At 32.2% G+C, this 17,111-nt stretch overlaps 1 protein-coding gene across 7 annotated transcripts; it reads right to left on the bottom strand.

Moving 5' to 3' along the window:
* Positions 1-1,353: 1,353 nt before the first annotated feature.
* On the bottom strand, positions 1,354-9,502 carry LOC121245090 (kinesin-like protein KIN-14K). Of its 7 annotated transcripts, none has more exons than XM_041143378.1 (22): positions 9,383-9,502; positions 8,544-8,762; positions 8,292-8,449; positions 8,099-8,206; positions 7,781-8,006; positions 7,433-7,560; positions 7,258-7,356; positions 7,056-7,133; positions 6,873-6,965; positions 6,751-6,780; positions 6,116-6,457; positions 5,934-6,015; positions 5,758-5,853; positions 5,499-5,678; positions 5,217-5,323; positions 4,950-5,128; positions 4,480-4,644; positions 4,138-4,391; positions 3,771-3,934; positions 2,206-2,708; positions 1,797-1,897; positions 1,354-1,663 (listed from the first exon to the last, which is right to left on the bottom strand). In XM_041143378.1, exons 2-22 carry the CDS (start codon positions 8,656-8,658, stop codon positions 1,605-1,607), a joined length of 3,267 nt encoding a protein of 1,088 aa, XP_040999312.1. In that variant the 5' UTR covers positions 8,659-8,762; positions 9,383-9,502; the 3' UTR covers positions 1,354-1,604. The 7 variants fall into 7 exon arrangements, with proteins under 7 accessions (XP_040999312.1, XP_040999314.1, XP_040999313.1 ...); XM_041143380.1 differs by having other exon boundaries at positions 7,258-7,341; XM_041143379.1 differs by having other exon boundaries at positions 8,301-8,449.
* Positions 9,503-17,111: the final 7,609 nt, after the last annotated feature.

The following is a 17,111-nucleotide window of genomic DNA, read 5'->3' as shown; positions in this document are numbered from 1 at the left end:
ATTAATTTTTTAATAGTAAATTTCACTTTTTTTAAAGCAATTACGCAGCAGTAATACACTTCACAGTTGTATGTAGAATTATTCCCGAAAAAAAATATTTAGTTTATAAAAAGAGATACAAAATTATAACAATTTTATTTTATTTCTTAATTTTCTTATAAACCTATTAATTCTCTTAATCTAATTCATTTTATGTTAAATGTGTTTTCTAATTATGTAGCACGGCAACAACATATAAGATATATCTCGACATTAATATAGGAAACTTTGACGTATTTATCTACTTGCATGTTTAGTTCTCGTTTGGAAATTTAGAATATTTCATAATTCTTTCAATAATAATAAAATAATTTGAGTTAATATGTTTTATTGAGTTTTAAAAAATGAGAGAGAAAAAAAGTTAAAAAATTGTTTGAATATAATTTTATTTTGAAATATGTAAAACTTGTATTGATTTTTGTGTTTTGCTTTAAAGTTTATAAAAATTGTATTGGTTTTTGTGTTTGAATAATTATTAGGTAATATTAGATAAAAAAAGTTGAAGATTTAAAATTAAAAAATATTTTGTATTTGAGTGATATTTGAAAATGAAATTATAAATTTTTTTTAAAATTTTTAAAATTCTATATCTTATATGTGTCCAAACGAGACCTAAGTTTTCCGTCTAAAAGTAGACAAATTGCCCTATTTATTTCACGAATCTAAAATTTTCTCCCAGAGATCGATTTTCCCATGAGCAAACAAAGGGACTTCCCTTGAAATAATTGTTCGAGCTTACAGGTTCTAGAGGTTGTATCTCTACATTCCTAACTTCAATTTTACATACCTGTCTTTTATTTGATAGAGTAATGCTAAATAAAGTTTTAAGATGTACAAAATCCATGCATTTCATTAGAAAAAAATATTTTTTTTTCATGTAACTCGTAAGTTATAAGTTTATCTATTTTATTCAAATAGAGTATGCGAAACTTACATACTCTAAGACTGTATAAATCATTTCTCTATTTAAAATAAAATTGGAAAAGATATGTAAATTTATTATTTTCATTTTATAAAAGAGTCCTCCAAACAGAAGAATTAAGAGTGCGTTTGGATGTTGAAGTGTTGAGTTGAATTGAGTTGATAAAATATTATTAGAATATTATTTATTATTATTATTATTATTATTATTATTATTGTTGTTTTGGGATTTGAAAAAGTTGAATTGTTTATTATATTTTGTGTTGGAATTTGAAAAAATTATAATGATGAGTTGAGATGAGTTGTGTTTCCAAACGAAGCCAAGTGCACATAAACAAACACTCCAAGAAGTCAGTTTTGTAAACTGAAGCTTGATTATCAACAAAGATGAGTATTACAAAAGGGATATTTATTAATTTTTTTTTTCATAATACAAATCTCCCCCCAATGTGGGCAAGATAATGCTGTAAAGAAAAATGACTACAAGAGGCAGAAAACACCTCAGAACAATTATAATTACAAAAGCTACAGGGCAATGCAAAATCACAGAACACAATATATAAACAGAGATATTTGGTGTATATACTATATATCTATGCATGTGTATATACTATATACTATATGACTGTCTGCTACTTTGTGGTTTACACCCATCGTTTGGGAGGCCTGACTGAAGAAGAGCTGCTGCCAGTAGTTTTAAAAGCTGAAAACAGCAATTTGTGGAGAATGTTTTAGTTACTTTGCAGGGAAAATAATTAGAAGACTATATACATTTATCTCCACTTGCAATAATAGCAGTTAATTAGTGACAGAAATTAAGCTCAAACTTTACTTACTTGGTGACACCTTTGAAGAGTCCTTTGACACTGATGCTGTAGGTGATGCAGTCCGCCCCGTCTTCTGTGCGGCTCGAGGAACTTTAGATACTGATTTGGATCTGCATACAATAGAAATAGATTGAAAAAAAAGATTAATAATACTCCTACAACTCTTTTACGGCTATTTTACAATGCATTTTATAATCAACCAATGTAAAAAAGTTGTTCGTTTATCATTTTCTGCAATGCAGTTATGCAGTACGACTTGAAGAACACTTGGTATGAATTTACATAACAAAATTGTGCTTAGAAACTATCAAAATGAAACATGCTGATCGAGGTTCATTCTTTTTTACATTTAAGTATTTCTTGTATCAATCAAGTTTTAGGACAGAAACCAAATCTTAAAAAGATAAGTAATACTCACTTCTCCAGATTATCTAACGGTTTTGTGCCTTGAGAGAAACTAGCATTTTCTGCAGATCCATCAGTTTCTGCTCCCACAGAAAGACCACCATCAGATAAGTCATCACTCATTCTCTCTTCATAATCTGCATGATCCCCATACCCTGAGATTTCAGCATCTGCAGGAGAATTCTGACCTATGTCCCTGAGATTTTGGTATTTACTGTCATCCATGGACTGCTGGGAATCAGGTTCAGAAGGCTTATCACTGTGCACTGAATGATTTTCATGACCAGAGGCTGCTTTCTCAGTAAGTCCTAGGCCTTTCCCACCGACTGATTTTTGGTTTCGGAGAAGAGTCCCACCAAGAGACTCTCTGCCAGGGGAGGAAGATCCATGCCTCAAAGAGACTGTCCCGTGCTTCTCACCATTGACACCAGGATACACACTTTTAAGATCTTTAAGTAATTGCAAACGCTCAATCTCCTCATCTTTTTTTCCAATAGTGTCTTTGAGAGAAGCCACCTGAAAGTTCAACAGAAACTTAAAAAAGCAGAATCTTGAAATCTGCTTTTTGCAAGATATAAAATTGTTTTCCAACATATATCTGACGTTTAACTAGGTTTGCAGAGAACAGGTATGTAAAAATAGGATCTCTGGAAAAATATATGTAATTGCACCTCTTTTCCTCTTCTCTAGGCCGAACAAGGCATATTGAATCTTCTTCCAACTTCTAAATGTTTGAAAGATAACGTAGGGCCTACTACATGTGTCTATATCTCTCCCACTTGAACCCCCCGATCTTAATCCAAAGTTGCCTACCAAAACAAGCTCTAAATCAACGCACCTGAACCCCCCTCCAGCCCCTGGGGCAGGCAAAGTACTACATTATTGATTCTGCTGATTTAAAAAATAGCCTCTAAAGTTCGTTCTTTTTAACAGAAGCAGTTAGAATGAGTGAGTGGAAGATATCTGTTCACTATAGAAATCATTTTCTATGTTTAAATGCTTTCTTTTCAGTATGACAGATTGACCAACACGGTTATCGCAATATTCCTCCATCACAAGTGAGGATTTATTAATCAAACTACGGGGCACCATCCTCGTTGATAAAAATAAAAATGACAGACCAATACATACAAATCTGATCCATATCGTGCAAACTATATATTTAACCAAATCCACTCTTATAATTTGTGTGATAGTGAATATTCTCATAGCCATCAACACTGGGAGACCAATTTCTACGGTTCAAATTTAACCACTGCTAATTAAGGAAGACAGCAATGACCTCACTTGATACTAAGAAATTCAATGAAAGCTCAATAAGCTACTTTTATAGATAAGACATATAGCTGGAAAATCAGAGGTTAGAGATGAGTGCAGAAAATTCAAAAAGCTCCCATGCATCAGTGATGCTATAGCAATCAATGAACTGCACATGATATTAAACGGGCCATGCCATGTTTGATCTTCAAATGCAAACATCAAATAAAATAATCATTATTATAACTTCAGTTGTCATTCTAATTTCTAATGTAATCTCTTAATTTAAAGATGTAAACAAATTAATATATTGATAAGCACCTGCTCCATTAATTCCCTGACATCTCTACCCTCTTTGCTGCTCCGTGCCGCACCTAACTCAACTCCAGAGACCCTCTCAGCAAACTTCAAAGTACTTAGACTTTCAGAATATGAATTCACATCTGGATTAAGCTGCACAAACATCAAGGTTTTTGCTTGTCCACCTGTGATATTAGAAACAATCATATATTTGTTTCAGATGGATCTCTAACATACCTAGGGATAATGAATGCAAGTCATGAATAATGTACAAAAATGTCGAGAGCAATAAATACAAAGTTGACATCTTAATTATCTTAAGAAAAATGCCAAATAATGGAAGGCAGCTCAGCTCATGACTAAAAGAAGATAACTAACAAAGAAATACCGAGAGAGCTTTGCAGGACTTGAGTAAGCTTGCTATTTCTGTAAGGTACATGAGGATTCTTTTGAGCAAGAGCAAAAATGACATCTCCAAGGGCAGATAGTGATTTGTTTATATGTTGCGCTTCCTTCAGTCTATCTCCAATTACCTCAGAGCGATCTACCCTCTCACTTCCTGCAAGATCTACCAAATTAAGATTACCATGCAAAGGAGCACCAGTCTTCACATCCCTCCCAACGACATGAATAGTGAGGACACTGTACAAATAGATTTCACTTAAATTAGGGTGCACCAGAAAAATAATAATGCAGAGATAAACATACTTAAAAGAAGAGAAATATGAACCTGTGAGAGCGGCTACTTCTTTCATTCAGGGCAGTGGCACCAACAGCTCTATTCCTTAGTCCCATATCCATTAAGTCCATTACATCTGAGGTTGATTTGACAGGTTGCATGCTAGCATCAGGTACAGCTAACCCATTGGGTTGTGAGTGACTCAAAATCCCAAGTGTGCGAAAATCAAGGAAACAAAGGATCACTATTCATCATATATTTTTACTATTGACATCAATGGATGACGAAAGGATGATAATTAAAAGAATAATGAATAGTATTTTTTTCAGATATGAATAAAACTCATTAAAAGAGGAATTATGGATAAAGAAAACACAAATTTAAATGTAAATATGTGGTAGTGGAGATGAACAAACCCAAAAACCCCAAATGCTAAATTGTGACTGAGAATTAAATCATCAGCAAACCATACACGTACTCTCCATATATTTGAAGTGTATTTTACCAACTAAAAAGGATATTTCTTTTGAGAACCATCATTTGATAGTAAGTCACGAACTTGTTCGTTGTATATTTCGACCATCTGAACTCCCATTTCATATATAATGGAACTTCTTCTTCTTTGAGATATATCAAAAAGGTCATTTAGAGCTCGATAATTGACCCCCCAATTTTCTTTGGTTGCTGAGTTGGGACCAGTCTGTGAAGAAAAGCCTTTATTTGCATTTGAAAGTGGAAAATTAAGATGAGGTGCTTCATATATAAGTAAATACAGTCAGAGCTCATACCATTGTGTAAGTTTTTCCTGAACCGGTTTGACCATAAGCAAATATACATACGTTATATCCATCAAGTACAGACCGAATCAAGGGTTGGACGTCAGAAAATACCTCCGCTGCCATCAGTTGAAAGAGAATGAGTTACTAATTTCAGTGTTCACCTTAAAATAAAATACACATAGAAACTATTAGAGAATATGAAATTAATCACTCAACCAATTAGGCATTGCCGAAATACAATATACAGAAACAGAAAGTATATATAAGGTAGATAGAGACAGTGGTCAAAACCTTGAGTTGAATCAGGACCAAAGATCTTATTAAATTTGAACAAACGATGGCCTTCTTTCCCTGGCTTTGAGCGATTGGCAACAACCAACTCCCCATTTTCACCGATATATTCTACGGTTGTCCTTTTTTCCCTCTGTCCAGGAAAAAAAGGCCTTATCCGACAATACACTCTAATGTTTCCTGTACAAGAAAACTCAAGATGTGATCTCAAAAAGGTACTCACATACAAGGGTAATATAAACAAACTGAGGAATGGAACCTTTTAGATCCTGAATTTCATTAAACATTTTTCGGTTTTCGGCAAGAACAACATCATAGTTTTCAGCTGCATCTGCTAATACTTTAAGCTTTACTCCTGATCAAGGTAAAGTTAACTTGTGAGAACCTGCCATTAATAAACAACATAAATACAAACGTTCTACTAATTGTCCCCACCTAAGCGATCAAATTCCTCTGAATAGCTATTTTGTGCTTTCAGGATTTCTTGTTTAATGGATGTTGAAGAAAACCTCAGTTCCTGTTTGTTTCACAAGTTAGAAAAATTCTGGTAGAAAAATTCTGGTTGTGCAACTTCACTACATTCAAAGTTGAAACAAGATTATCATCCAAAAGCATACCTGCAGTGCACCAAACTGAAATTCCATAACGCTCTGGTAGATGTGCTCTTTCTGGTTCCACCTCTGAGATTTTGTTTCAGAATTTGACTCAAGCTCTTTCGCATTGTTTCGGGAATTTTCTAACAGGTGCTCAAGCTCTTTTAACTTCTTCTCAAAATCTCTTTGAGTACTTTTAGCTTCTGTTTCCATTTGCATGCATCTCAATTCACATGCCTTTTTGGTTATTTCCAGTTCTTGCTTCATCGTTGAAATTTCAAGGTTGTTGTGATCCTTTTCTTTCATCAGTTTAATTGCATCCTCCCCCTCGGATTTCTCCCTTTCTTCAATTTTGACCCTCTCTGGCTGCAAAATTCCCCCTTAAAACTAATGCAAAACTTATGTGCACAACAACAGATTTTTGTCAACATCTTTTTTCTTACATCCTAATATTCAACAGAGTATTAGATGGTAGAGCACATTTGCATTCATCACAAAACTACAAAAATGATGTTTAGACATCATCACCTTGCAAGTAAGATTTGCAAACTCTACAACCAAGAGTCAACAAAAATTTAGAAATCTGTACATCAGAGGATACAATCATTTCAATCTAAAATTAAAAACAGAATAGATGCTTTATTGACTTTGAACTGTACCTTTACATGCTGAAGCTGGTCCATAACAATCTGTACGGAAAACTCTAAGTTAGTAAAGAAAATCTTAGTACCATATACAAGAAAATACACACACTACCTATTGACTTGTATTATTTACCAACCTGACTCTCATCATTAGTCCCTGATGCAAGGGCTTCAAGTACTCTGATCCTTGATTGGTATTTCTCTTCACGAACCTTAAAAAGATTGTTTTGCTGCAGGGCAAAAAAGAACACATTAGGAAATTAAAATATTGCAGTGAAGTAAAAACTATTCGATGTAACAAAATCCAGATGGCATGTTACGGTTCTTAAGTGTTCTGCTTGAGTTGATATGCGACGCTCAATCTCCTGCACAACTTTTCTCAATAGACATGCCACACGCTGAGCATGCAAAAGTAGTGTTAGAATTCAGCCCTATATATGCACAATATGCATGCACTGTGCTTGTGTGTCTTTATGCATGCATTACTAATATTTAAACTCATATATCCTCCGACTAACATACATTTGATATTTCGCCATTCTTTCTTTCAATGCTTTCATCCAGAATTCCATTCACAACGCTTAATAGAGATTGAGTTGGGGCATTCTGCAACAAGAGATACTGATCATGAAAAGAAATTTAAGACCTGACCAAATATCCAGGTTTCTTGATGAGAAAAAGAAACTCAAGAACTTACATCTAGACAGTTTGGTTTCATCATCTCTGAAATTTTTGCCTCAGGAAGGTCTGCATATCGCCCTTGTTTGAGTTGAAACACTTCATGGAACTTATGTCCAACCGGATGTCTTAATGCTGTTGGTTGCTCTGTGCAAGAAACAAAAACATGAGACATCAATCGATTAAATAACGAAAAATAATTTATTATTTTGTTACCTTTAACAAACAAAATAACATGAGCATTATGGATAATTTTAATCGCAGGGAAACATGCATCAGTAGTGTCACAGCAATAAATCAGCACAAGATTTATTCATGATTAGTTCCTAGTAGCTGCAACCGTGCAATTCTTGAAACAAGTACAAACCTGAAATAACAGGAGTGCGCAAGGGGCGTTGAAATTTAGAGTCAGTCACAATCTTCTGCCTTTCTTCCCCAGATAATGGAGAAAAATATCCCTGAGAAAATGCATCCCCATGAGGGCTTCCAGATTTAGCAATCAGACTAGTAGGAGAAAAACCATCCCCAACAACATTTGGTATAAATCGTGCTCTAAGGGTTACAAGGCAGTCAATAACAGTCTTCATATATCCCTGAATAATACAAAACCCAAAAATGAGAGAGAGAGAGAGAGAGAGAGGACCATTTTCCAAGCAAAGACCAACAATTGGATAAATATTAATACCTTCTCTAAGTCGGACACCTTGAATCTAGGAATCACCAAATCATCCATAGCTGCCAGGAACCTTTTAATATTTTCTGATGGGTCTGATGAATGATTGAGATCACCTTCCTAGAATGGAAAATTGAAGTTTGGGTTAAGAGTTTAACATCCATACAACTTTGTAAAAGAGAGAGATGAAAACATTTTCAACAACCTCACTCACAGACCCAATTCTCAGTCTATTCAATATCCGACACAAAATAGTACCATCAATCAGGCACATTCTCAACTCTTCATCTGAAGCATTTAGTGGTAAGCTTAAACCCGGGAGAGTATTATTCAGCCATTCCACTAATATTGCTCGCTTCTTTGCTGGAAAAATGAAATTGAAAGGAAAAAGCTTACGAATGAAGATAGAAAAAACAAAAAATAAAAAACCGAAGAGGGAAAAAGCATCTTTCTTTACCTTCTCCCTTTGCATTATTTGTTCCTATTCGTTCCAAACCATCCCCACCAACAACTCCATTTGAGCTGCCGAATGCTTCATATTGTTTAGGGGAACGATCTAATGCTGAACTCATGATCAGATGCTTGAGAGGGGCATCTAGAGTCAGAGCTCAATAATGAAAACACAGCAAAATTGGATTTCTAGTGCTTCGCCAAACAGTCCTGAAAACAACATTGTCTGAAATAAAAAATTCAAAAGGATCGTGTTGTTAGAACATTCTAAAGGTTCAATAAACTACCAGAATGCAAAGTCTAGCCTATAAAATTCAAACTTCCTAATGCTGCAAACACCTTTACAAGCTTCAGGAAAAAGATACAAGAAATAGAAACAATTTGCCAAAACTGCACTCGAATAAAAAAAAAATTGCAAACAAAGGTCTTAATTATCATAAGAAAATCGACAAGATTAAAACCCGAGGAAAGACCTCAGGAGCTTGGAATTGGATATAGCAAAATAGACAATTGAAAGGCAAAAACATTTCATCTCAAAAATGAAAATACAACGATGAACGCAAATCAAGATATTTATTTTCCACACAACGTTAGGATTCTCAATTTCCACGAACGATGAGTATGCATAAAAAACTACGTAGTTACAAACTAGAGCTCATAAACATCAAACCCAGTTGCCAAACTTTCACATTTAGTAATGCATGCTAACAAAACATCAATTACTCCAAGAATGTTAAACAAACAAGGTGGTAATGTACATGAAATGTGATTCCCAGGAAAGAAAAAAAAAAAACAACATCCAAGAATGTAAAGGAAAAAACATGCAGCAAATTATTAAAAACCGACCTGGCAGAACAATGTTTGCCACCGACGTTATGTTAAGACTGAATCTAACTTTGTCACGTCTATTGATAGAGAGGCAGATTGAGTTTCCTTCTTCTTTCTTCTTCTTCTTTTTTTTTTTTTCAAAAATAAATATTTTTTTTCCTGATTTGTTTTGTGTTCTGTATGTCGTTGGCATTGTATGAGAGGCAATTACTTGTCTGCGAAAATAGGAGTGTCTCTTCGTGAAAGTTGGACAGGTTGCCACGTGTCTCAAGCCCGAAGTTGACGTTCCGTCTTTTGTGCTACGGCCCATATATCACGTGGGTTAACGAATTAGGCACTGTTTGGAGGTATTGGATTGTAGTTCAACTTATATATATATATATATATATATATATATATATATATATATATTTTCTTTTGTTGTCTTTTGTTATCTTTTATATTCTCTTAAAAAATTTGTAGATATAATCACTATAAATAATCTTTCTCTACTCTTTTTTTTATTATTTTTTCTACTAATTTATTTGTACATCTTTAACCATTCTTTTTTTTTTTTCCTTTCGGGAAAAGAGCAAAAGAAAATTTTTTAACTTATTTTTTTCACATTTTCGTAATTATTTAATTTTTTTTCTATCCATGTTTTCAATTTTTCATCTGTGACGAATTTTTTATAAACTATTTATCTCTCTAAACGATAATATTTTTAAAATCAGTACTTTCATAACAATAATATTTTTTTTAAAAAAAATCATATTTTCATAAATGATCAATTTTTATTTTCTTTTTTTAAGAAGGATCATCTCAACGGTAACATTTTTTTTCAAATTTCAACTATAACATATATGAGCATGAGAATATAGATGACTTGAATAAGAATTTGTTTTATTGGTTAGAATAAAATATTTATAAAAAATGATTTAGTGATGAACAATAGTTCTCCATATTTAAGAAGCCACTGTTAAAATCTCAAAACATTTTTCTAAAATAGGCAGCCAGATGGAGAGGAAATTTTGTTAAAAAGCTAAAAGTTTTGACTAAAATTTAGGGAATTACATACTATAGGCATCCGGATGTGGATGCTCAAATAGAAGTAAGAAGATTATAGAACTCGGATGCAAAGTATAGCTTATAACATTCTTGGAGTAATGTTGAAAAATACCTTTCAATTTTGTAATCAATTTTTAGTTGGCTTACACACAGAATTTTCAGAATTTTCAAATTTCTCATAATTTAAATTTTATTTCCAAATATCATTCAAACACAAAATACTTTTAATTTTTAATTTTTTAACTTTTTTATCTAATCATTACGTAATCATTATTCAAACATAAAAATTAATACAACTTGTACAAACTTCAAAACAAAAATAATATTTAAATAATTTTTTAACTTTATAATATTTTTATTTAACTTTTTCTCTTTTATTTTCCAATATCGCACAAAACAGTGGTGGATCTACATAGAGCTTGAACCCCCCCCCCTTCCCAAAAAAAAAGATTTTTTCAAAATTCAAAATAGCCCCTAAATTTTATTTATAATTCCATGTATATAGAAATTGGGCCCTCAAAAAAATTTATAATTTCCTTATTCCCATATGCTTTCTAAAATTTTGTAAAATTTCAATATATATAGAAATGTCTCTCCAATTTTTTCTTATAACTCTTAAATTTTATATAATTTCTATATATTATCTATTTTCAAGGATGTCCTACTAAAATTAAGTTAAATCTAAGATTAGGAGAAATAATAAACTATTAACATTGACCCCAAAAATTTTTATTATACAATATTAAATTTCTTAATATAGAATTCAAAGTGAAAATACAAAAAAAAAATCATTAAAGATTGATGATTTATATGAAAAATAGTGGAGATGCTTTATTCACTAAACTTCATTGAGCAAAGAAAAAATATATTTAAGGTCTCAAACAATTGTAGCATTCTATGCTTAATGTGATATCAAAATAGATAGATTTTATATGAAATTTGATAAAATAACTTAGATATTAGAATGCAAGATGACATTCTAAAAGATCACTTGATAATTTCTATGAAGAACAATTTCTCAATATTTCATATTTAGAAATATAATAATGGATAAATATTATTTTTTGAAATATTGTTGTCAAAAATCTGAAACAAACACTAAGTTGTGTTTTTAAAATTTTATTTCTATGCTATCTGGAAAATTATCAAGATTTAATTTTATATGCAGTTATGCTTTATGACTTTGTAATTTTTATTTTATTTTACATAAACATTTCGTGAGGTAGAAAAGTTTGTCCTCTTAAGAAAAATTGCTGGTTCTGCCACTGCTACAAAACATTTACACTAAAACCATGTCGTTATTATTCACAAAATTCTAAAGTACTTCAAATATCCAAACATCCCCTAAATCTTGTTTCTTGTTCTTACTCATTGGTATTTTGACTTTGTAATAATAATACATATTTCATGCATCAATTTTATATCAAGAGTTTTATAGTATTTATTGAATGAATTCGAATTCGAATTTCTTTCATAGAAGTTATTCAAATTTTGTCATTGTTGAATTTGTGATAAAGTACATAAACTCATTCCTAGCTTCTGGAGAGCCTGATCCAAGGCATTTTACCAAGCTTTTGAATACCATTTCGTATCGGTCGGTAAGGCTGAAATATATTGTATTGACTTGATAATCGGTACAGAAAAAACTCTTATTTCGTATCGATAAAAATTTAGGCCATACCGTGTATTTCAACTGATACCGGCTGAAATACCGAATTTTGGCCGAAATGAGAATTTCTACCGGTACGTATTTTTAGTTACTTCTTTTCGTTTCTTCTTACATCTTCTTCTATTTTTTGCCTCAACAGTTCATATGGGACGAAGAGATAGAGAGGGACTGGTCTGCGTGTTTGGTGCAAAGAAGAAAAAAAATAGAAAATAGAAAAAAATCATGGGAGAGAAAGACAGGGAGAAGATAAATATGGGAAGAAGAAAAAGAGAGATAGAGAGGGACGTGGGGCATAGAGAACCTGCAAAAAGTGGAATAGAGGTTGCAACTATCAAGGAAATCTAGTGCAGGATTTGCTTTTGTTTAAGTGAATTTGTTTTTATTTTTTTAGATATAAAAGATAAATTTTATTTATATGAACCACAAAATGAATAAAAATTTTATCTTTTTGTAGTTTATGCGTGTATATATATAATTTATTTATATGTAGACTATTTTAAAACTGTACACCAAACGATATCAGTATAAAAATATTTCGTTTCAATACCTTGATCGAAATGGCCACCAAAACGGTATTCAAAACTTTACATTTTACATCCAAAGGTCCCATTATTGAAGATAGTTTCTCATTTTACCTCCCTTTAAAAATATGTTAAAGAAATAATTCTCCATTTTCAAAAAAATCAGAAATAATTAATATATCCTTAAAATATAATTAAAAACTCAAAAAGACCATCTGATCCATGTCCAAAAAAACTTAAAAAAGGCTTCCCTAAAAGTTTAAAATCAACCTTGACCCCTCAAAATTATAAAAGCTCAAATATCTCTCCCCAATCCTAAGAAAAGGTCTTAAAAGTTCAACTTTTAAGTTTTGTGAATATCAATTTATTATTTGTATGTACATATTTCCAACTTTTGAGTTTTTGTGATATCTTTATATAATGTATTATTTATATAAACATATCGCTAATTATATTCATAAGACTCAATAAATATTAAGAGCATGATTTCCACTTGTTTATTTATAGAAAATTTGGATAGCAACACTCTGGCTCCGTTTGGATTGAAAAGTAATCTCAACACATCTCATCTCATCTCATTATTATAATTTTTGTCAAATTTTCATACAAAATATAATAAACAATTTAACTTTTTCAAACCCTAAATTTTTAATAATATTAAAAAAAATATTTTAACAATATTTTATTTAACTTTCAACTTTCATCTTGTTGAATCCAAGCTTTTAAGCCTCATATAATTACATATCTACATATAAATTTTTATGATAACAAATTAATTCAAGCATAAAGGAATTTCAAACTCAAGTTGCCTACACAATAAAGTCAAACACATCAATGAACCAAGCATGAGCAAGAAATGGAACAAACTCGCAAATGAAGCTCTTAGAGTAATTTTGTACATATCTTGATAAAATTTGAAATTGGATTAAGGCTCAAAATTAATCTTTTATCATAAAGTAACAAATTTCATTTTTCACATGTGCATGACATATTTAAAAAAGTAAAATTTTGATTTGAATATTTTGAAAAGTGAATGATGTTGTCTTTGACAATTTCAAAAAAGTAAAAATTTCACCAATCGCAAGATTAGAAACTATTCGAATGCTATTTGCTTATACTTGTTATAAAAATTTCAAATTTTTCAAATGGATGTTAAAAGTGATTTCTTAAATGGTTTTATAAATAAAGAGATATATGTTGAGCAACTTTCAGGTTTTGAAAATCATATTTCTCTAAATAATATTTTCAAGCTCACAAAAGCACTATATGGACTCAAACAAGCTCCTAGAGCTTGGTATGAGAGACTTAGTGGTTTCTTGATTGAAAAAAGGTTTTTTAAGAGAAAAAATCGATACAACCTTTTCATTTAACACAAAAATGATGATATTCTTTTGATTCAGATTTATGTGGATGATATAATATTTGGTGTTACTAATGAAATATATGTCAAGTTTTTGCTAAGAATATGCAAGAAGAATTTGAAATGAGTATGATGGGAGAACTTAACTTCTTTCGGATTGCAAATCAAGTAAGAAAAAAGTGAAACATTTATCAATCAATCAAAATATATCAAGGAATTACTCAAAAAGTTTGGAATGAAAGGTATGAAGGAAATTGAAATACCAATGAGCCCATCCACCAAACTTGACAATAATAATGAAACCGGTAAGCGAGTTGACTCAAAGGTATATCGAGGTATAATTGGTAGTCTATTATATTTGGCAGCCAGTAGACTAGATATTATATTTAGTAAATGCTTATGTGCATGTTTTCAATCATCTCCAAAATAATCTCATTTGATTGTAGTTAAGCACATTTTTAGATATCTTGATGGTACAATTGACCTAGGGTTATGGTAGGGGTGGGCAACGGGGCCCCGTACTCCTTCCCGCTTTGCATGGAGAAGGCCTAGCAGGGGAGGGAGGCCTCTAATGAGTTTAAGTACCCCTCTCCGTACCTCTAATGAGTTTAAGTTATTTTTATATTTATAAATTTTAATTTATAGTTTAAATTATAGTATAATTTGAGTTTAAAAAAAATTTGGACCAAAAACTTATTTTTAGATCCAATTTGTTGCCCTAGGCAGGGGCGGGGCATATAGAGATTTTTCTCCCGCCCCCGCCCTCTAAATTCGGGGCGAGATGCGGGGAAGGATACCCCCGCCCCACACCATGCAGGTAGCAGCCTTAGGTTATGGTATCCTAGGCACACTTCTTTCGATCTAATTAATTAGTTACTCAGATGAACATTAGATATCATTTTCTTCGAGATCATATGCAGAAATACGATATTGTACTAAAATTCATCAGCACAAATGATAAGTTGGCAGACATTTTCACAAAACCTTTGCCAGAAGATAGACTATGCATTATTAAAAGAGAAATAGGAATGATGCATGCCATGAATATCTGTTAAACATTTTTATTTTATTATCTCAAACGATTTACAATACTTGAAACTTTTAGCCTCATTTTCCAAGCGCTCTTGTTCTTCATATATCGACATATTATCCTTATCTAAATGTGTAGGCAGTCAAAGTGAAGAGATAAGTAAGGATTTTAAATCCTTATTCTCCTGCTTTTAGTCTCCGATTTTTTTGTTTGACTCGTGAACAAGTCGTTGAAGTTCATAAATCTTATCATTAACCTTTTCAACCTCACGAGCTCTAGACCGCAACTGCCGAGAAAATGAGATAATAGATGATGAGTATCGAGTACCGAGATTCACAAGTTCATAAATGGCGTCATCATCTGACTTGTTAGTCAAATCATTCTCATGCTGCATCATGACACATTTGGTAGATGCAGAAATAACTGGTGACTAAGGTACAAAATACCCCATATAGTGAACAAGGAGATTAATGGAAGAAGATTGTTCAGCCATTAAAAAAATAGAAAAAAGTTTAGAAAGTGAGAATGCATATGGATTACAGAGAGCAAAGAAGATTTGATGCGAATTAGATAAAAATCAAGACTGATTTTATAGAGATGAAAATGAGAACAAGACAAACTATCAATTCTTCAAAACTTACTTAGTCAAGATTACAAGATATGCTCGATGCATATTTTATTTAGCTAAGCCAGTGAGATTAATTGCAGACTGTCCCTATTCTTCTCGTAAACGCTGAATCTCTATTGTTAACTACTGATGTTGACTTTATATTTGTACTCTCTCTCGTTCCAGCTCCTCTATTCGTGGTTGCAAGTCATAAGCGTACTAGTCCACAAATTTCTTCAACTCCTTATTTTCTTGTTTTAATCTTTTATTCTTTATACTTTTATTAGCAAGCCTTTGATACAACTTAGATATTTGATTGCTAAGCTGATCAACTATATCACCCTTGCTAGTAACCTCCATGACCTAGTCGTAATAGAGGCAGCATATTGAGCACTGGGTATTATTGATCAACAACCTCAGTATTAGTTCTACTCGAAAAATGCATATTTGCTTCATCATGATGTTGACGGTCTTAGGAGAGAAAATTAGTGGTTAAGGCGTAAATGGTTCTTGATTCAAATCTAAAACATTATTGGAAGAATGTTGCTCGACCATGCTATCGTTCTGGATAAACAGAAACTAGGTTAAGGAGCAATGTGAGAAATTGTTCTGCGAGTATTTGAAGGGTGAAAATGGTCTTTTTAAATAGAAACCTAGAGCATTCAAATCTGAGTTAATACAGGCGGGACCTAGGAGGGGCTCGAGGCTTTGCCGCACTATCTCTGTGGACCCAAGCGGCTTGAACTTTACAACATTTGTCAGGACCCGGGCGGGGCTCGAGGCACACTTGTCGGGACCCAAACGACTCTAGGTTTTGCGACATTTGTCGAGACCCAGGCTACTCCAAATTTTCAATTCTCCTCAGTGAAAAACTATTGCACTGTTTCCATCAGTCCATTGACATTGCTTACCGTGTTTCATTTTTAATGATGCCAAAAGGGAAAGAAGTTTTAGACTAGAACATTAACATGTTCTTTCCAATGCTTTATTTGTTAAGCTTGTTATATATACTTGGAATTATGTTTATTTATTGCTTGAAAACTAATGCACATTTTCAGGAGAGCTTATGTATTACTACAGGTTTCAGAATTCTACTAAGTATTTGTCATCATCTAAAAGGGGGAGATTGTTGGACCCAAAGTTTCAAGCCTCATATAATTACATATCTACATATGGATTTTGATAATAACAAATGAATTCAAGTATAAAAGAATCTCAAACTCAAGTTGCCTACACAATGAAGCCAAGCACATCAATGAACCAAGCATGAGCAAGAAAGGGAACAAGCTCGCAAATGAAGCTCTCAGAGTAATTTTGTACATCTCTTGATAAAATTTGAAACTGGATTAAGGGTCAAAATTAATCTTTTATCATAAAGTATCAAATTGCATTTTCCACATGTGCACGACATATTTAAAAAAGTAAAATTATGATTTGAATATTTTGAAAAGTGAATGATGTTGTCTTTGACAATTTCAAGAAGGAGAAACTTTGATTTGAATATTTTGAAAAG

Source organism: Juglans microcarpa x Juglans regia, chromosome 8S (assembly GCF_004785595.1).
Source record: "Juglans microcarpa x Juglans regia isolate MS1-56 chromosome 8S, Jm3101_v1.0, whole genome shotgun sequence".
NCBI lineage: Eukaryota > Viridiplantae > Streptophyta > Magnoliopsida > Fagales > Juglandaceae > Juglans > Juglans microcarpa x Juglans regia.
Note: the sequence above shows the minus strand (reverse complement) of the source record. Positions and strands in the feature narration are given on the sequence as shown.